We start from the raw sequence: 20,546 nt of genomic DNA, 5'->3' as shown, positions 1-20,546 counted from the left end.
ACTGTCTTTCTCAGTCTTCATTTTTCCCCGTACACTGAGGGAACTATATTATGATAGATCCATGCGCTTAGGCACGCGGAAACGTGGGGACGAACCTGACGCAGCTGCAGGTGAGCGATAGGTGCGTTTTATGATTGATACGTGGCAGGACAAATGATTTATCCACGCAACGAGGAAATATGATAAAAAAATTTGCTGAAAAAAATCGTCCATTCCACCTTTAAGCCAGGCATGTCCAAACTGCAGCCCTCCAACTTTCATTTGTTGGCCCTCAGGCTTCCTGCTAAGTTGGTCCAAACAACAAAAACTTAAATCATGTTTAGAATAAGATATCTAAAACATTTTGTACGATCCGTTCAAGATGATAAAAGTCTGGTGTGTGAACTTTAAGAGGCAAACTTTGTCTTTATGGGAGAAAAATGCATTTGAAGTTACATTGTGCCATATGAATCTATGGATGCAAGTGGATTAAATAATAAATCGTCTTTAAGTGTAGATTGGACAATATTATTTCCACATGAAATGTGAAAGCAAACAGAAAACATGAGTTTGCCTCGCCTTAAAACGAGCTTGTTGATTCATGTGATGAAGTGACAGTTACTGAAATATGTACCTCTCAGACTCTTATTGGCTCATAAAATGTGCATAAGATGAGGTTTGCCCAATCAAACTTTTACACATTTATCTCTTAGTCTGGCATTTTATAAGTTCAATAGTTGCATTACAATCAATAGAAGGTGTATCTAGCAGGTGGTCAGTGACTTTACACATCTTGTACCAACAGTGCAGTTCTTTGGAGCCTCAGACTTTTTGCTGATCTATAAATCGCTTGTGCGCCGACATCAAGTTACTCACAATCCTCTCCTCAATCTCTATGTCCTTTTGCACATCTTCATCTGTTAGAATGAGCTCCACCTGAGTGTCCCGGGTCACCACCACCACGTATCCCCTCCTCGAGTCCAGCACGTTGGCCACTACAGCCTGGTGCCTGTAAGTGTCCAGAGCCTTTTTGGCTTTGTCCAGGAGGATGGACGCGTCGGTCTCCAGTTTGAAGGAAGTGACAAACGCTTGTGGAGCCCAGTCCTTCACCAACGGAGACAAGATCTTAGGGACCATGTTCAAACTGAGCTGTAGAAGGCAAAGATTAATTTACATACAGTGGCATGACGATAGATAATACCTCTGGATTTGTACATAACATGAACCCTCAAGTATTCATTCAATTTCTACCGCTTACTCATGTATTTTAATGTTAATTAGTCAAGTAGAAGTAAATAGAAGTGAGTAACTGATGTTGATGTTACACTTTAGGGTTTTCAGTACATTCTCAATGACCTGTGCTACATTGCTTTGTGTGAAAAGGCCAATAATTAGTCTAATAAGACTGACAATGTAGATTTAAACTACACAATAAATTACAGTTATAACATCACACACAGCCTCCTGCTGGATAACTGCAACATGGTATTTAAACCTGACTGATGCAGTGAACGGCTTCTAATTTCTGAAACTACCATGTGGAAAGACAAATCCCGTGCTCATGGAAAAGATGTCAGTGTGTTTGAGAAGAGTCAAATCATTGGCATCAAGCAGAGAAAAGATCTAAGGAGAAGCAGAAACTAATCTACTACAGATCTGAACCTCAGTGAGTGTTTGAGCTGGAGAAGACTTTGTGCTGTGGTCACTCTCACATCAATACAAGATCTGTGCGAGGAATAATGCAACACTGGAGGGAAATACATATTTTAATATTCCAGAAGCTTATTGAAGCCACACCACAGTGATTGTGTGCTGCAATCAAAGCTAAAGGCGATCCTACAAAATATTAAGAGCATGTGCCTCTTTTGGGCTGTGGACAGGCAGTGTATACCTGTATTTCCCTTGTATTCACAGTTATTTCTAAATACTTACTTGTAGTGGTCCATTTGAAGATTGAATTTTGTGCTCAGGCATCTCTGACGCAGGAATATAGAAATCAGAAACCGCTGCAGCCAAATAGAACATGGCTTTGGAACCTGGATAAAGAATAAGCACACATTTGGTTGAGCTCGGAGTGGGATGGGCACTGGGTGGCTTGCATTTCAACGAGTTAAAATTAATAGAATATAAAAACCCTAAAGATAACTAATGTCTTACCTACAGTGCTGAGGGCCTGAGCTGAAGCTTTGAGCAGATGCAGATACTCCGACAGTGCGCTGAACTCTATTGACAGAAGTAGCCTTTGTTCCTTCACTTCCCGATAGCGTTTTAGCACTTTGGTAACATTGGGCAGCACCTCCTGATCGACCACCACCTCGTCACCTGGGTTACTCTTGAGCTGCAGCGCATCCAGCATGTTGATGGCAGAGAACATTCGAGTGTAAGGATACAGAGAGCGATGCCTGTGGAGGAAAATGACAGCATATCCGGCCTCGATGAAGTACTCTGCGGAAGACGCCCCTCTGCGCCCGCTGCTGAAGTTGTCCAGAAATCGGACGGTGCGGGATTCCAGAGGGACTTTGGTGCCCCCTGAAGTGATCAGGACCACCCTGCGCCCCTCTGACGCGTGGCACCGCGCAAACTCTGTCATCCGCTCCTTCACTTCTTCGAAGTGGGCCGGGACGGCAAACTCCTCAGCCAGTTTACCGTCAATGTTTGGTTCTGCCATTGTCTAAACACAGATGAAGAAGAGGTGTCAGCCACTTGTTTTAATGATAGGCTAAAGGTGCAACTGAACAGTGTAACTTTTCTGGTAGAGTATGCCACCACCTTGTCTCCAAGGAGATTAGGGGGCGGGCAATATGGTGAAAAAATTATGTTTAGAGCATTAATTTGGATTCATGTACAGTTTGTATTTTTCTGCTGCCTGTAAAAATGTCATCTTCTTCTGAAAATTCACTCTTCAGTGTGATTGGTTAAATCCAGCTGTCACTCACTGAAAACCTTTCTGAGGCAATTTGACCAATAGGGAAAGTGGGTGGGAAAAAGTGTTTGTGTTTGACCCGACAAATCAGAAAAATACTGAATCACAATATGATGATGAATAAAAATGGCTGATTTTAGTCAGCCAAATGGAGATGTTATTGCTTTGTCTTTAATGTTCCACAGAACGGCATTAAACCAGAGTGTCTCAAACTTTTAGAGAAGCTCTGATTTAAACCCCCTCCCACCACTGTCACACACTCCTCTCTCTCTTTTTTTTTTTTACGATATAGTGTAAAACACATACTTTGAAGACGTACAACTACAGCAGGTGGTGGTAAATGCACCTTTTCAGTTGGCTGCCATCAAAAGCATCACAACAACCTTTGGTGTTTTACACAGACTGTGCTGTGCTGACTCGTATTGCTGCCTTTATGTTTCATTGTTGTTGTTGTTTTATGGCGGTTGGCATCCGAGTGTAGCATTATCGCCAGACTTTATTCCTCAGACTTTGTCGTAGTCCTTAAAAGTTCTTCTTCCATCGCTTTCATCGTCTTCAAAAGCCAAGAGGCCAATGCAGAAAGGAAAAGAATGCACATAATGCTTTATATTGTCACATGATCGGTCAGTAGCAGAGCAAGTACAAAAGTTAGTTGGGTCTAGGCGTTTCTTCTGTTGCTCTAAACACGTCTGTCACGTGTGCACACGTCTCGCTCCCCCTTGGCTTTGAGAAGCTCCGTTACAGGTCAGATTTGCGGAGAGGCGAGCACTTACTGTAGGATATTTTTTCACATTTTTTATTTTTTTTTGCAAAAAAAAGTGGCGAAGCCCTCCAGTAAAACGTTACATTTGCACCTTTTAGTAATAAATAATAAGTTCACATAAATTGATATTTTCTTTATTTGAGGAATTTAGTAACTTTTTTAAATTAATTATCATTATTATTATTATTATTATTATATTTTTGCCAACTCCACACTGAGCATTGTGCTTGGAACTGGCTTCTGTCCCAATGAAGTTCATAGATGAGCAAAAAATAAATGAATGAAATAAAACTACTACATCACAAATGGTATTATTTATTATTCTTTAAATTCACCTATACCGTTTTTATTTTATTTTGACTGAAATCAAAAAGCTTCTAATGTGGATAAACCTGGTCACACATTTAACCTGAGCTCTTATTCTTGAAGAAATGCTCTTAAATGACACATCACGGATCTACTGAACTTTGCCTCGGTAAACAAACCATGCGCGTTTACGTTACTCACGGAATGTCGCGCTTTTCCGGCAAAAGTCTGATAAAATGCAATGAAAAGTGAACGAACTGAGATCAGGTTTATCGAAACACCTTTAGTCTTCAAAAACAAATTTCTGTCCGATTCTGTTGCAGAGTTTTACTTCCTGCTTTCTTGTCTTCTTCTGCGCTAAAGAGTTCATGGACTAACAAGCGCCCTCTATCGGTGTAGAAATGAAATACTGCCTGAAGAAACTTCAAAGTGACCACAGCACATTAAAATGGGAGAAAATGTAGTTTACACGTTGTTTTTTTCCTCTAATTTGGTTAATGGTCCCAACGCATCATATATAGACTATTTTAATCCACATTTAATTAACTTTTTGAGGAGATTGTACGTCTCAGAGTAGTTTTCCTTCACTCTACTACTCTACTACTTATTTTAAGTCACAATAGTCCTACTCTTACTTGAATAAAAGCTTTGGTTAGGCTACTCTTCCCACTGCTAGTCAGTCTAAGCTTTATTTGAATTTTAATGTATTTATTTGATCAGGGACAATGCACAATAAAACAGTTAGTTTGGTTAGTTAGTGGTTAGTTTGTGGTTGACAAATATTAAATGATTCAAACATTTGCACTTCTTTTACACCTCACCTTTAGAATGTATTTGTTTTAGTTCATTTGTGTCTATTCTTTGTAGATGACAGAATCTGTGCACTGTATTTTTTGCCATATTCCTATAACACAGTCATACATTATATAACAGATTTGAACCTTAATCAAGAGGGCCTATTCTTTCCCTAAATAAGCCACAATTCAAACTGAAGCTGTTCCTGAAGTACAAACTATTGGCCTTTATCTTTGTGATGCTGAACCTCTAGTTTTGGCCTGTAATGTCTGATTGACTCTGATTATAACTTAGCAAGCGCGGCCCAGAGGAAATTCTGCCTTGGTAAATATAAAAAGCTGTGTTGGAGGATGGTCTAATAAACACTAGTTTGAGTATTTGTCTGGTTTTGAAAATTCCTCTTTGAAAACTGAAGCCAATTTGGCTAAAAGTGTGCTTTAAGGACTTGTAATAAATGTCCAGGTGGAATCCATATAAAACATTTAAAAAAAATAATTTTAATGTATTAATTTTTTCATTTGCTGTTTTGGACAACAAACTGAGCTTGAGTGGTCCCAAAACAAAGCTTTGACTGAAAATGAAAGGGTTAAAGCTTTATTTTTATATTTAACGTGTCCAGCTGCTTGAAAGTTTCCTTTTATCAGATGTGGACAAAAATAAATAAGTCGGTGTAATCTTTAATTTTTGTCCACGAGTGTTCTATTGTAGAAAAAGATTCAGTTGTAGTCATCTGGACACTGTTTTTGGAAAAATGTTTCAACTTTCATCCAAGAGTCATTCTTAATTTGCGGATCGTGTCTAAGAACTCAGATATTTATCCTACTCTGTGTAGGCCCTGTCCACTTGGCGGAACCTCCTGATAAAGGGTGTTTATGGTTTCACTCTAGCAGTAAGGATACAAAGAAGAATAGTCTCTAAAGTGAAACCATAAATAGCCTTTATCAACGCCCAGTGGGCAGGGCCTACACAGAGCAGGATAAATATCTGATGTGCCCAGGTCAAAGCTGAGAAGCAGAGGGGACCGAGTGTTCTCTGTGGCGGGGCCCAGGCTCTGGAACAGCCTCTGCATGTTAGAACTGCTGAGACACTAGAGCAGGTTGAATCCTTGTTAAAAACCTAGCTTTTGAGCTGAGCTTGTTATTAACTTCATGTGTATTTTAAATGTTTGTATATATTATTGCACTTTGCTGTACAGCACTTTGGGCTTTTAAAGTTGTAAGTGTGCTTCATAAATAAACATTGATATTGATATATTAAAAACAGTGTCCAGAGGACTACAACTGAATCTTTTTCTACATAAAGGAATACATTAAGAAAAAGTCAGTCAAAGTCATCATAACAGGTTTTGAATATATTTTATATTTTGCACTGTTTGTAGTGCTCAAAATACGTTTTTTACTCATACTAAAGTGATAATGTGAGTACTTTGTGAGTAACGTTATCAGTTTTAAAACGTTCCATTTGCAGTATTGAAAGTCTACCAATAAGGGGCGCTGTTGCACTATACTAGATAATACCCCACTAGTCCATGATAATACCACGTGTATATGACATGACAGTACCCTGGAGGAAAACCCATGCAAATATTTAACTTTACAAATGACAGATATTTTGATTATACGTCACATCAGCAACAAGATACAAATGTGTTCATCCCAAAAGGTTGTGGTCACATGTTGCCCAAACGGATAATAATAATAATAATAATCATCATCATCATCATCGTCATAATCATAATAATCTACCCAGGTGTACAAATATGTATTATTAATATGATAAATATTTAGCCTACATAATTATTATTAATAATAAAGTATAGTCATTTCTTTGTATTTTATTCAGAGGAAGACAAACTTCTGAAGATGTTCAGGAGAAAAACACCTACATTGTCCTGTGTTCTTGTGAATATAAAAATAAGTGAATTAAGTCCAAGTCACAATGCAACTTAAACAACTATTTATACTGTATACCCTTCTCATGACTAAATGTCATCACAAGATTTGCCCATGATAATCAATGTGCACACACTTTTATTTACCCCAAAGGTGAAACACATCTTTAAATAAATAAAACACAAGGACTATCTGACAACTGTTTAATTCCTTGCCTGGCTGATGATGATCTAACACAGAAGTGAAAAGCAGACACAGAGCAGCACTAGTTTCTCGCGCGGCGGGGCCAGAGGTGCCGAGAGGGAAACCGAGGAAAACCTTTGGCGTGCGTCGTCTTCCATGCACGAAAGTAGATCCGGGCTCTTAACCCAAACGAGGCAGAGTCCCGGATGTTGGCTGGGCCACCGCCGAGGCGAGCTGACGGAAGGCGGAGTGAGCAAGCACGGCAGCCAGAGAGCACGGCCACGGCACCAAACAGTACTACCGCGGGCGCACAACCGGCGAATCTGCGCGCACACTGGAGCCTACGGCACCGGAGGACGCTCCACGGAAACCACCGGCAAACAACCAGCGGGAAACGCAGACGAGGCAAGCGGCTGCACTCCAAGAAAAACTACCGCGAAGGATTGTTTTTTGGTACACGGAGCCAGCCAGCGTCACGGCGGCAGCGGCGGCGGCAGCGGCGGCAGCAGCTTTCACCCAGAGTAAGTGCGCTGGCTCACGCGAGGCACGAAGTTGCGCCGAGGCCCGCGAAATGGACGACTTTAACGGGGGGACGCGTGCGCGCTCTCTCCCCACTGTGTCCGAAGTTGTGGGGCCGCTCGGAACAGGCCGTGACGCACAGCTTTGCGCGCACTGACGGCGGCTTTTGGGGGGGGGGGAGACCTCTCTTTCCTCGCACACGCAGCGAGAGGCGCGGGGGGAGAGACGCGTCCGAGCGGCGTTCCCGTCCGTGCGCAAAGTTGACAGCTCGGTTCACGGTTAGCGTCCGTTGCTAGCCGCCGTGCCCCGCGGAGCAACCGGTGACACCTGACAGGGCAACTTTGACAGCTAACTAGCCTAGTTTTGTAGCTAACTTTAGCCGCGCGCTCGCTGGCCAGGGCTTCCCTCCGCGCGCAGGACCCGAGTGTATGCGGGTTTGTTTTGGCTTTTTGTCGCGGGGATTTCGACCGGCCAATCCCGCCCTACAACGCCACGGTTAAGCTAGCTCGTTTTTGGCGTTTGAGACGCGGTGTCGGAGCGTGTCGTTTTGGCCGTTCCTGCGCGCGCTGGAGGTATTATAATTATTTCTCTTTTTGGACGCGCACAGCTGTTGCGGCGCGTTGGCGCTCGGCTGTCAGTCAATCGCGCCGTTTCTCGGGCTCATAGTAAATTCCTCTTTTTTTTTAATAATAATAATAGCGAATCCCCCCCCCCCCCCCCCTACCTCCTCCTTCTTTCCCCGACGCACACACGGCAAAAGAAGGCGTGTGTTCTCCTGCATGTGGACGACTCAACAAGTGCTTAATTACGTGTCGCGCTCCGTGCCCCGAAATGAGAGATTGCACCAGCTGCTTTTTGTCTTGGACAGTTTTGTTTTTCTGCTTTTTAGTTGTGCAACATTATTGAAGATCTAACTCTTTTTACTGTTGTGGCGTACCTAATGTGGACTTGCCAAGTCATTAACGCGTGGATTCGGTGTAATCCTGGGTTAGTTTTGAGCAGATTTTGCCCCCCCAGAATGACACCGGACCACACTTGAGCTCACAACATGCCCGTAGCTTTAGTCAGCAGCAGGAATCAAAAGGTCGACCTGGTTTGCTTCTTAATCACCCATCCTTTAAATAGCTGTGTGGATGGGGCTATTTGCTGCAACATAGCGGGCTAAAGATACTCCTGACCAACATCTATTCGTAGAGGAACACATTTTACTGACTATTTTGGACACAGAGATGCAACAAAATCAAAAATAAAATGTAGAAAAATGGCGCATATTTTGCTGTAAATATTGCCTTAATAATTGGGATTGTATGTTTTTCTTTTGCAGTAGTTTTCCCAAGGAATGTTTTGTCTTTGTTCATTTAAAGGAACAAAATGATTCACAATCTCTTTTTTTCTCCTCCATTGATCTCTTTGTTCGATTTGGTTTTATTTAGTCTCCGTAAAATGAATAGAAATTGCTTTTTGGTATTAATTTCCTGCTCATTAATACCTGATACAGCCTTTTATGAATTGCTCTACAACATAAAAATTGGCACGTTTCTTCCTTCCTAAACTCCGAATTCTACCAATCGTCCAGAGCTGCATAATTATCAAGCTCATGTTTTTTTTTGCAGTTCAAGTCATCTATGGCTTAAAAATACCTTCAAAAACTTGCATTCTTACCGTTACCAGGGCACCGCTTGAACGTATTTGACCTGTGACATGACCTGCTTGTCTCCATGACGATAATGCCATATTGTAGAACATAGTGGAACATTTCAGACCACGCAATGACCACCTGTCCATGTTACATCCTGTAGTGGTCATGTAAGGTCATGTCTTTTAAAGCGCTACATTGACATTTCATTCCGCCTTCCTTCAGCACATGTTCAGCTTTTATTGTATCGGATTGTACACTTTTGAATAGTGAGTAGCGATGGAGTCGGTTATGTACGGTGTGGTCGCGTTTTCTACAATGGAAGTGACCATTCGCAGTTGTAGCTTTTGACAAATTGGCCCCGTGTGCAGCTGAAGCGCCCACAGATGCGGGCACAAATCTCAACCGGGGCAAAGTCGGTTCCTGTTTATAGCCAGGGTTTTAATGAGGTGGTAAATTCAAGCCGAAGTAAAGAAAAGTGATGACTCATTTTTAGTTTTGACCAGAAAATACATTGCGCAAAGGTTTGATTGTGAAACATTTTGAAGTACTTAAACGAGCGCTGTAGCTGATTTAAGTCATTTTGCAGCGGTTCAGAACGTATTCCGTATTTTTAAATACATTATATTATTTGCCATTGTGTGAATGTTTTGTTGCTGAAAAGTATTAGTGAAATAAGAATTCTAGGCACATATTAAAATCGCAAGACCGGATTCGTGCCATGGCAGAGGTCTTTGCTCCATGTCGTTTGTTATTCATCCTCGTTGACGATCATATAATTTCTCAGATATTCTTTGCTTATTATTTAGAACCCTGCTTTTTCCAGAGTAGCTGGTGTGTCTCTTTTGTTAAACAGGGTGGCGGTGGTGAATGAACCAAATAGCAGTGAAGATTACACATCTGCTTATGCTCACACAAACCATTTGCAAAGTGTGAATGGGAGGATGGCAGCTAGTCTTTAATGGTGGTTTTTAGCCCGCAGTGTTCTTTGTAAAGTCTGTGTGTGTGTATAAAATAATTCACTTTATCTGTTGCACGCCGTTTGAAATGGCTGGTGCGGCGGTTCAGCTCGGGTCAGGTCGAGTTGCAAGTTTTAACCCCTCTCGAAAACATGAGAAAAGTCATGTTTGTACAAGATGTTTGTTGGGTACAGTTTGTAGCATACTTATAGTGCCTAAAACGTACATTACAAGTTATTGAAAAGAAAACTTGTAGGTTACTGCGGTAAGCAAGTAGGTGAACGTCGACCATGTCAGAATATTTATTTATTTATTTATGTTCATATTTGTGAGTCGGCCTTAAAGCTCCGGCAGAGGCCAATATTTGATGATGGCCAAAAAACTGGCAAAAAATAAAGCTGATGTTTTTTTATTTGATCATTTAAGTGCAGCATAAACTTCAGCCCATAAGAAGATAACACTGTGGAGCTGTATTAAAATCGTCACTAAATATATATTTTGTCTTTAGTATCACGCTTTTATGATGCGGAGCAGTGCCCTGTAGTAACGTAACAGAGTTTATAGTTATTACTTGACTCATCATTTTGCAGGAAGGATCAAAATATGCCCTATATATTGGCCCCCAAAAAATAAAACAAAAATCCTGTGGGTGCTACATCAACTACTACTTTACACTCAACCACCACAACATTTTCATGACATTAGCCTTTTGCCAGCCTATCATTACCCTGTCAGAAAATGACAAATGGGCGTTCTATTGTGATCATCGTATCACGAACGGGGCAGGGGCCAGAATGCATTTTTGGACGAACCCTTAATACCTGTGTCTCGTTTTGTATTCAGCGCGTGGCCCTGTGGCGAGTCCAGTCTCTCCAAGAGCATTTTTAATGATTTAAGTGATTATTCAAATGGTCGTCCGTGAGATGCAGTTATCAGACTCCTGTGGTCCTTGGGCCTGTGGCAACATGAACGCCCACCAAAAAACCCCTGTTACATCTCCGTGTACTGTGCTGTCGGATAAGGCCCAACGGGTAACTTTTCGACAGCCAGATTTTAGCCCAAGGGCAGGAAGACATTGTTCTGAAGGAGAAGCAAGTGGAGCCAGTAAGTGAACAGGTTGAGCAGTTGTAGTAACGCTGTCAGGTTTGGATGAAGTGCAGTCGAGAGTCGAAGCTAGATACTCATTTGAAGTATCGATACTATAAGAATGGAAAATGTAACCTTTCCTGAACAGTTTTAAGAATGATCTTGATCCGTGTCAGGACTAGTATAAAAGAGCATAGATTTTTGTATAAGGTACTATTGTTGTGTTGAAAAGAGTGTTCATTGTGGTTTCAAAATAGTATTGAGCCTATTCCTTCGTGTTCAAATCGAGTTTTCAGGAAGTTTTAGTATTGTGACAACACTAGACTGTGCCGTTTGTAAAGTGAGTTTTACTATGCTGTATTCCTCTTCCGTAGTCTGTTGATATTACCTAATTTATTGGTACCAAGTGGAGGGAGGATTTCTTACCCGAGAGGGCTTTTTGGGCTCAGGTGTGGACTAAAGCCTAGTATCATCTGCTGAACTGTGTCATTTTTAAAATAGTTAACTGATCAAAGTTTGCTACTGCGAGCCTGGGATCCTGTGGTTATGGGGCATGTGACACACTAAGGCATGCACTAGTGATTACTACCATTGTTGAATCGATTTTTATGGAGAATGAATAAACATCATTTTATAAACAATCAGCAGAAAGAATGCTATTCTGGTCTGGCCCAGGCAAACTCGATACTTTCTTCAGTCTCTGAGTGACTAACACAACATGTTTCTCAATACGTTTGTTTAATATGTACACATAAAAACAGATGAACACAGAATGCAGCTTTTAGTAGTAAGTATATGATATTGGAGGGTTTCCTCAAAATCATTTTATTGGTCAAATATTTAAAATGTTGCATCAGATTTGTGTTTTTAACAGTAATTAGTAAAAATGTAAATAGAAGAACAATTGGGCCAAAACATATTAGTGTATGTTATGTTTACACAATAATTTATATAGCAATAAATTTAGTTTGTGAAATATATAACGTGACATAAATTGGATGTTATTGTCAAATATCGGCATCGGCTCAAGAAATCCATAACTGACCATCCTTTTGATTAGTGACTTTTGTATAGAACAACTGTAAAGACCTTTGAACATAGGAATAAACCTGAATAGACCAAGTAATCCATTATCTGTAGAAATGGGAATAACACTGGAAACCATTTTGAAATGTACCATAAACTGTCTCTGAAAAGGCCTAAAATCTGGACTAAACCTGGACTCTGTGAACTCCTTATCCTCCCTCAGTCCTTCTCCACTGAAAACATATGTTGTATATCATAACCTCAGCCTCGGTCTTTTATCATGTTCTGCTCTGCGTCTCACTGAATGCAGATGAACCTTCAGACCCATTCATCTGAGAGAAATGCCTCACTGATTCCAATTTGACTCGTGTTTGGCGTCACATTGTGCTTGCCCACTCCGCCATGTTAAGGCCCCTTTATGTGCCCGATCAGAGGGGGATAATTGCACTTAAGTGAACCTCATTTAGCGCCGGCCAGAGCAATTACTGTAACCGCACTTCCAGGCGTTTTTGGGCAGATGCTGTCATTGATTCACAGTGTCTTCGATATCAAACGGTGAATAGGATGACATTGGCGCATTATCATGGGACTGACAGATCCTCGGATGGATTATAATTAGTTTTTTCTTCTCCCGAACGGGTCCCATTTTCAGAAAATAATTAAAAATGACAATTAGGAATGCATTCTTTTAATGATTCAACGTGGTTTAAGGTTGGAAAATGCATTTCTTCAGGCAACTCCACTCGTTTGTCATTTTTGTTTTTAATCGTTTAAAAAGAACATGCAATTTTTCAGCATTTTTTTTTTTTTACAATAGCTTATCAAATAAATGGGCATGTATTAATAAATAAAGTCCTTTTTTGTCTTCATTCACACAAATCCCTTTTCCTTTTTTCAGTCAAGCTCCTTTAACAAGCCATAATTAAAAAGACAATTATGAACACTTTCTCTTAGGTGGTCTTCAAGGTGGTTTAAGGGTGGTTGGGAAAGAAAAAAAAAACGTTTCCCTCGGCAAATCCCCTGGAGCCTGAAGGAGATATTTTATCATTGTTATTCTGGAGCCAAAAATGTGAGTTTTCGCTCAGCTGGGTGGTTTAATCTATTTTTTTAGCTATAAATTAATGCATTTTTAAAGAGGCTCTCGCTTGATACGGCTGGATGCGAGGAAAGCAGCAGCCACGGTTCAGATTTCATATAAACCTCCAGAACACCACCTCCACCGCAATCCCTACTCCTTTTCCTTTCTTTCTTTCTATCTCTTTCTCTCTTGTGAATTCACCTCAAGCTCATTCATTTCTTATTCATTCAGCAGCGTCTTTGGTGCAGCTCTATGGTACATGTCGAGTGTGTTGAACTTTACTGTACATTCGTGCTTTACGTTCTCGTCCCTTTGACACAAATGGACATAGATTTGTCAGCTGGTAAAGACCTTAGATGTTTAATGTATTCGATTTGTTGCTGTATTATTGGCCTCCATCACTTCAGTCATTATCCATTCATTGCTGTTGGAGCTGGTACGGTTCAAAGGTACCACTACAGTACCGAAAAAGAATAATCCTTTTTGACTTTGCGTTTTGGTGTCTGGTGGGTCCTGGGAGATCACAATAGAGGCATTGTTGAATAAATGATCATCAAAAAGTACAGTTAATATTCTAATTAGGGATGTCACGAGATCACATTTGAGTGTTGCGATTATTGTGAGAAGAAACAAAAGGGAAATACTTCATTTTCTTTCATTATAATGAAATCAAACCTTCTGAATGCAAAAGTAAAGTTATCGTGATATAAACAGCCACATTTAAGTGTACCATTTGGGGTCCAGAATGTGCTAAATCGTCTGTGAAAGTCTTGGTTGATGTTCAAGTGTCATAGGAAGAAACAAAACTGTTAAGAGTTTTTGATTGTAAACTGTATAAACACAAAAGTGCAGAAATAACTTTATACACAAGATTGCACTGCTTTCAGTTTTTTCCCTGTTTAACCGGTTCTTTTTTCATCATCATTTCAACCGCAAAATTAGAACATCGAGTATTACATTCGCGACTGGGAGTGTTGTGATTTCGACTAAAATAAAAGTCTCTTCTGGATCACGATATTCAGGAATGTGCTAAAATGTGACTGCAAATGTCTTCGTTGAGGTTCAAAACGTCAACAAAACACAACTGAACAATAAAATCCACCACAACCGGGCAGAAACATCACTTCGTGCCCTCATTTGGACGATTACATTAAACGATTGTCTCTTGTGGTGGTTTTTTACAGTGTTTACTCGTACACTACCATCACTATCTACCGCCTCTAATTCCGATACTCTCGATTTATAGTACGTCTTTCCTCTGTCGCATTCTGACTAATATGGGCCTTTCTCTCGCTGCAAGGAAACCGGTGCGCACCTAAAACTCGAGAGTTCAGAAAGAGAAGGGGAAAAATGTGCGAGGCGGGGGGTAGGTCAATGTGACTCATACCATCCTCCTGCGGTAGCATGAAAGCTAATAAATCGTGAGCGCGGCCTGCCGAAAGTTGACTTGATCGCACGCCTGAATGTTTTCATTTGCGAAAGGAATAATAGTGCGGTCGTGTGTGATATACGCAGTGATTCCAAGCCATAACTTTGCCGTAGTAAATTGTAACGAGAGACTCTACTATAACCGTTTAATGTGTTGCTCGGCGAGAAGGAGTGGTAGAAATGAAGGCAAAATACGGCGCTTGAAGACCAAGACTTTGCTCGTGCTAATGAGCGGTTCAGTTTGTATGTTGAGCTTTTATGAGTTTTCGTTGAATTGGAAGTTCTAGACGAGCAATGATATCGAATGCTTGGATATCAATTTTGACTATTTTCCTGGATTCAGGCTTGAGTAGAGACATTCAATGCATTTTGTTGAAGATGCGCATGTGCTTTTTAGTGCAAGTCTACAGTTCACCTCAGAAGAAATGGAGGTTGCGCTAAAAGGTTTACGCCGTCTCCCGATTGAATGGATTAATGACTTCCCGCTGTTACCGTTACATTTCGCACAGGAAATCGCAAGTAGTTGTAGATGTGATGTTGACGTCGTATTTTCGCTGTTTTGTCTGTCGGGATCTCATTTGTGTTACTACTAGAAGCAAGTCGCCAGACGTTTGTGCAAAGCGAAGTTTGAAGTTGAATTGGTTTGTCAAATCAGGCTCTTTTGTTGCCAACTAGCTGCTACTTTTACTCACTTTATTGTATTGACGCCGTTCAAACGCAACAACTGTTTAAACGCTTTACAATTCTTTGCTAAATCGCACTTCTTTGCAACTCCCGAACACTAAAAAAGTCATTGTTTTATATCTACGTAAAAAGCCACTGGATGTAATTTAATCGCAGTCCAGCACGCAAAGGTTTGTCAGTATTTCTTTGACGTCCGTTTTTGTCCCGCACCCCTCAAACGCATCATCTGCCATTTGTGCTTTTGAGAACGAGGATCTTATGTAAGTGGCGCTCCCAACACACTTTAACAAGAAAAAGAGTCATCGTATCAGACTCGATTTCAGTTTGACCCAGTTTTTGTTTTCTTTTTGAAGTTGAATTTTGTCAAGCTTGTTTTTGGACTGAACAAATGACAAAAATAATTGCGTCGGTTCTTTTCGCCGACGATCCTGTAATGTTTTCAGCCATCGTTTGTGCTAAATTGCGCCGACAAATTCCTTGGACGAGATGCGAGCGTCGCGTGGAGAGTGAATGGGCCGTAAACGCAAAGAACTTTAAACGGTGTCAGTCAAAGTGGTCAGTCTTGTCAAGTCCTCGCAGCTATTTGTGTCCCATTGATCGTTGTCGCCAGCACGAGACTGAGACATTTGGCCGACGCTGCGTTGGCTAACCCCCGGACACTTTTGCCGTGCAGCTTCTCCTTTTGTCCGGCCGCTGTAGACGGTGTCGGTGTGGGCTGCTCCAGAAATAGCTGCGCTCACGTAGAATTTGGCGGCCGTGTGTGATGTGGTGCGTGAGGCTCATGATCCGCTCGGGCCTGCGCCAACTTCTGCAGATGTGGTTTTGGTCCGGGGGCAGCGGGCCTTTGATGGATCATTTAAACTCGGCAAATTCTTTTGCCGTTTTTTTTTTCTTCACTTTTTCTTCAAACCCCTCTTCTCGTCTGCTCCTCGCTGTCCCTTTTGCAGATTCAGCACAATGTTGGAATCGCCCATATTTCCCTCATTGTCTGTTTTCGAGCCTCAAGAAAGTAATTTCTGGAGTCTACGAGCCATTTAAGGAGTACTTTAAGTGATATTAATCTGGAGTTTCCAATGCATGTTATATTTTGCTCCTACCAAATATCAACAGTAGTTAATTTATTTCTACTGACAGTTTACTGAAGCTAATCTCTCACAAATCTCAAATCTCTCACCTGTGAATAGTGACTGTAATGGCAAAACCCCCCAAATGTTCACAGTTTGACTATTAGTCTACATATGGTCTAAGAAAAGATGAGGCACACTTTATTGTCCTTTTAGAGAAATGTGTCCTGCATTTAACCATCCCAAGAGCTTGAGCTAGGTTCGATCAGAAGCCCAATCCAAGTCTCACTACGTTTTGCACGTTTCTTTATTCAGAAACTCAAATCTGAATGTGGAGTTGGATCTTTCTTTCCCTTGATGTACTCTAGAACAGGAGTCTCCAAGCACTAGGCTGGGGCCCAAAACCGGGCCGCAGGCCATCTGCACTCAGGGACCGGTGTGTTTTATGATGTATTATTTGTGTTTTATAGTCTGTTGCTATGTCCCTATATTCTATATGTGTTTACCATGACCATATAGAGCCCACTAAGCAAATAAACAGTAAACATAAGTAATAAAGTTATAAATGGTTTTGTGCACATCTTACATTGTTGTTACTGGCTTTGCCCCTTTCAACCAGTTCCTGAAAAAAAGCATGTGATTGTAGCTGCCCTTGCCAGGAAATAGGTTGGGTATTGCTGCTCTACAGCTCTTATATTATTTTTATAAAACCTGCTTGCGGCCCATTATCTGTCACTGTGCATACATGTTCGATAGACTTGGATGGTGTGCCCGCTGCTACTGCTGCTGCTACTACACTGTGCCATTCTCTGCCCGGCTCTTCACAAACAACAAGTCTGCAGAGAATTCCCAAGAATGCTCCTCGTTACCCAGATGAGTCACACTTCCTCTGGCCCGCATGCCTCTCCCTCTAGCTGGATGAATGAGAGGGAGGGACAGGCCAGAGGGGCGGGGCTTGGGCCTTAAGGGGGCGCTGCCTCTGCCACTTTTTACTAGACTGAGAAAGAAGAAAAAAAGAAGTGATTTGGTGTGACTCCCAGCTGTGAACTTGAGCCAAGACAACAGTTCTCGGTCTCTAAACTGGGATTGCTGAATTAACAAAACCAGTTGAGTTTGGAGGAATTGGTCTATCACAGTTTTACAACAACCCTATTTAAATTAGGGCTGTCACTAATGATTATTTTAGTAATCGACTAGTCAAAAGGTTATTTCTATTTTTAAATACATTATCAGCCAAATAAAGGTTGAAATATGGCAGCTGAACGCTTCTAGATAATGTTTTACAAATGATGATCATCATAAATGGTTGGTTTTTTTTGACATTTTGATTTAATAATTTCATTACATAATTTATAGAGAAATTGAAGGTGCACTTTCTGAATAGTCTTTGATCTTTAGAAACCGCCTCAGTGCTCAGATACAAGCCTTTGAGAGGAACCTGAGTTGCCACATGAGAGAATATGCACACTCTGAAAAGCAGATGAATGATTGAGTTTCATCATATTATCAGATGCGAGATTATCTGTGCTGAATCATATTGAATCGTATCCAATTAATAATAATTGTGTCACACGCTTTGGCAATACTTTATGATGTTTTGGCCCAGAATCAAATCCCTTCTCCGATTTGAAATGCGTGTGATTGACTGAAGGATTACCAATCAGAAAAACACGTGGTCTCTGTATAAACAAACATGGCACTTTACGAGGAAAAATGGAAATGAAAATAACACTGGACTTTCTGCAGAGTCAACAAGCAAAACACTTAACTGAGGTAAATCAAGTTATTTATTTAGTTCTGAACCATACGAGCGTATTCGAGAGGAGACATCGTCTGCGTTTGAGAGACATGCTACACATCAGCAGCTGTTGTTGGACCGTCTAGAATTCTTTTGGCGCCATTAACAGTCCGATTCCAAACCTTTGTGCTTTCGAACAGACTGTAGAAGGTACTGGCTGATCAGGCAATGGACGTGGAGTGCCTGAAACAATGTGTTGACTTGACTTTTTGAAAAGGATGGCAGGAACTTTAACTCATGAACTATCGGATTGAATTGAATGCAGTTTGGAAGATGAAGAACCAGCTGACTGCATTAGCTACCTGTTGCTAACGCTTTGCCAAATCATTTTGATGGGCTTTTTCAGGTTTGAATGTGAGCCTTTTACTGACTCTGGTTGAACAGGTTAGGAACAAAATACTCCTGCAATTTGAGAGCGAAGGAGGAAGATGAATGAACAAGCTGCTCGCGTTATAAGACGTGAGATTTGTGTAACTCCGGGTGCTGCTCGGCTTGTTAACACGTTTTTTGAGAGAAAGCGTTGTGGGAGAATTGGATTATCCTGATGAATAGGAGTGAGTTAAGCATTAGGCTGCATCTCTTACCCCCCACCCCCCACCCCCCACCCCTCGCCTGTCTTCCTCTCTCTCACTCTCCATACCTGCTCGTCTTGGTCCCGGGCCAGAATCCATGACTCACGGGAGACTCTCTGACCTACTTTTCACGTCTTCGAGGAGTGCCAGGCGAGTTTGATTATTTGTCAAACAATGCTGTGAGTCAAGATTAGTCAATTGAAATGTGGTTAAGAAGTGAAAGGATGCATTCGTCTTGTGTGCGTTTAAAATCTTTTGGACAGTAAGTGTTTTTAGCATGTTACAGGCTGACAAATGATCGGCCTGTAACGCATGTTTTGGTTGGTTCAATAATGGCATAATCTCATTGGCTGTTGAGATTTAAAGGTTGATTTATTACAGCCAAGGCTTGCATTGGATTGTTATTTTGAATTTACTTTTTACTGAACATTGTCAAACTTGCTGGAATTGCAGGTAATGGGCTGTTAAATATCATGTGGATCTGGGTTGCCCAAGTCTAAATCTGGCTCTGGGAGTCAGATTTTTTTTTTCCTCCGCAGCAATAGTTCAGATCCTATGTCTGTAAAGTAAGATTACATTCAAATGCTGGGCAATATTGACAAAAAGTCTAGATATTTCTTTGGAATATTTTGTTAACAATGTGATGTCAGTTGAACAGAAATGTGTTAAACATGTCTTCAAATGTGTGTTGAGGTTTAATTATGAGACAAATGGGAAATGTCTGTAAAATGAATCACAAACCTGCAGAAATCTTACCGTATGCCCTTATTTAAAAGTTTACAACATACATTTAAAAATATGCTTTATTTGAAGCATTTTATTGCTTGAAATTTCCTTGAAAAATATGCATTATATGACTTGTAACTTGACCTGGTGGTGTCACTTAATATACAACTTTAATGCCATACTGTGGAGCATTCTAGGTGACAAGCAGGCAGCCTACCCAACATCTACTTACTATGACGCTTGAGCAGTTTTCTGTGTTTTTACTAATATCATTTTTCCAAGACAATCAACAAAAGTCTTAAGTCAGCAGATCCGCCCCCTCAATTGACTCTCATCATCAGCGGTGTTGTTTTTCCATCTTATTAGTCGACTTTTGGGCCGCTATTATCGGCTATCATTAAATATAACTTACTTAGGCACGGCCACAATTTTGCACCGTATTCCTCCTTTTTACGCCCACGTTTCCCGCCTTATCCAAGCAGTGTGACAGACGAGTCGGTGAAAGTCGCCCGAGGCCTAGTCCTCGTGTTTTGGTAATAACGCTGTGTTGACAGCGGAGTTAACGTTTGCTCCACTTTTGTATCGCAGGGATTAGGTACGAGGTATAAAAAGTTTGAGCACACATGCGGTCTCCCTAGTGCCTATTGTGGAGTAAAAAAACGCCAATGGGATCTACGGTTATGCATATTATGTGGTATTTTTTAAGTCGTGGGAGGTGGCACTTGACCAGGGGCCGCACGCAACTTTTTGGTGGAGATTAATTTGATTCACAAAGTTTTTTTCCCTCTTCTAATTGGCGTAAGTGATTCGAGTAGAGCCGTGTTGTTTAGTATGTCATGGCTTGAACACTGACTTTGGATAAAATTGAACATTGAATGAGGAAATGCATTTAATTAATTTCTGTTTTCAAAATGATGCATGCATTTGGCATTTGGGCAATTCCAGCGCTGTCTGCAATGAGGTCATAAGTTTGCACCATATTATTACATTCTGTGTGGGCGATTGAATTGATTATGAACATAAATGTGTTTAAAACTTGCCTTTTAAACGTACTAGTTGAGGTTTAATTTACAGAGAACGTGATATTTCTGCACTTTTAAAATTAACTTCACCTTATACCCTTATTTTA

General features: G+C 41.0%; 2 protein-coding genes across 2 annotated transcripts in view; one reads left to right on the top strand and one right to left on the bottom strand.

The window, feature by feature from the left end:
- Positions 1–670: 670 nt before the first annotated feature.
- ppcs (phosphopantothenoylcysteine synthetase) lies at positions 671–4,260 on the bottom strand. Its single transcript, XM_072452534.1, has 4 exons — positions 4,173–4,260; positions 2,137–2,650; positions 1,912–2,015; positions 671–1,128 (listed from the first exon to the last, which is right to left on the bottom strand). The coding sequence occupies exons 2-4, from the start codon at positions 2,645–2,647 to the stop codon at positions 802–804; spliced, it is 942 nt and encodes a 313-aa protein (XP_072308635.1). The 5' UTR covers positions 2,648–2,650; positions 4,173–4,260; the 3' UTR covers positions 671–801.
- A 2,800-nt stretch (positions 4,261–7,060) lies between these two features.
- The window catches only part of foxj3 (forkhead box J3), a 121,601-nt gene continuing 108,115 nt past the window's right edge, over positions 7,061–20,546 (top strand). The window contains exon 1 of the mRNA XM_072452544.1: positions 7,061–7,362. The gene's annotated coding sequence lies outside the window, so the exon portion shown is untranslated. The remainder of the gene's footprint in view (positions 7,363–20,546) is intronic.

Source organism: Eucyclogobius newberryi, unplaced genomic scaffold, assembly GCF_026437365.1.
Source record: "Eucyclogobius newberryi isolate DKJ021-1_F unplaced genomic scaffold, fEucNew1.0.hap1 SCAF_19, whole genome shotgun sequence".
Taxonomy (NCBI): domain Eukaryota; kingdom Metazoa; phylum Chordata; class Actinopteri; order Gobiiformes; family Gobiidae; genus Eucyclogobius; species Eucyclogobius newberryi.
Note: the sequence above shows the minus strand (reverse complement) of the source record. Positions and strands in the feature narration are given on the sequence as shown.

Excerpts from the sequence above, each read along its gene's own strand:
- ppcs (XM_072452534.1), bottom strand. The coding sequence starts at position 2,647 with ATGGCAGAACCAAACATTGACGGTAAACTGGCTGAGGAGTTTGCCGTC. Across the intron at positions 2,016-2,136 it reads TCAGGCCCTCAGCACTGTAG|GTTCCAAAGCCATGTTCTAT; the intron begins GTAAGACATTAG and ends TTCTTTATCCAG. Across the intron at positions 1,129-1,911 it reads CTTCAAATGGACCACTACAA|CTCAGTTTGAACATGGTCCC; the intron begins GTAAGTATTTAG and ends TGCCTTCTACAG.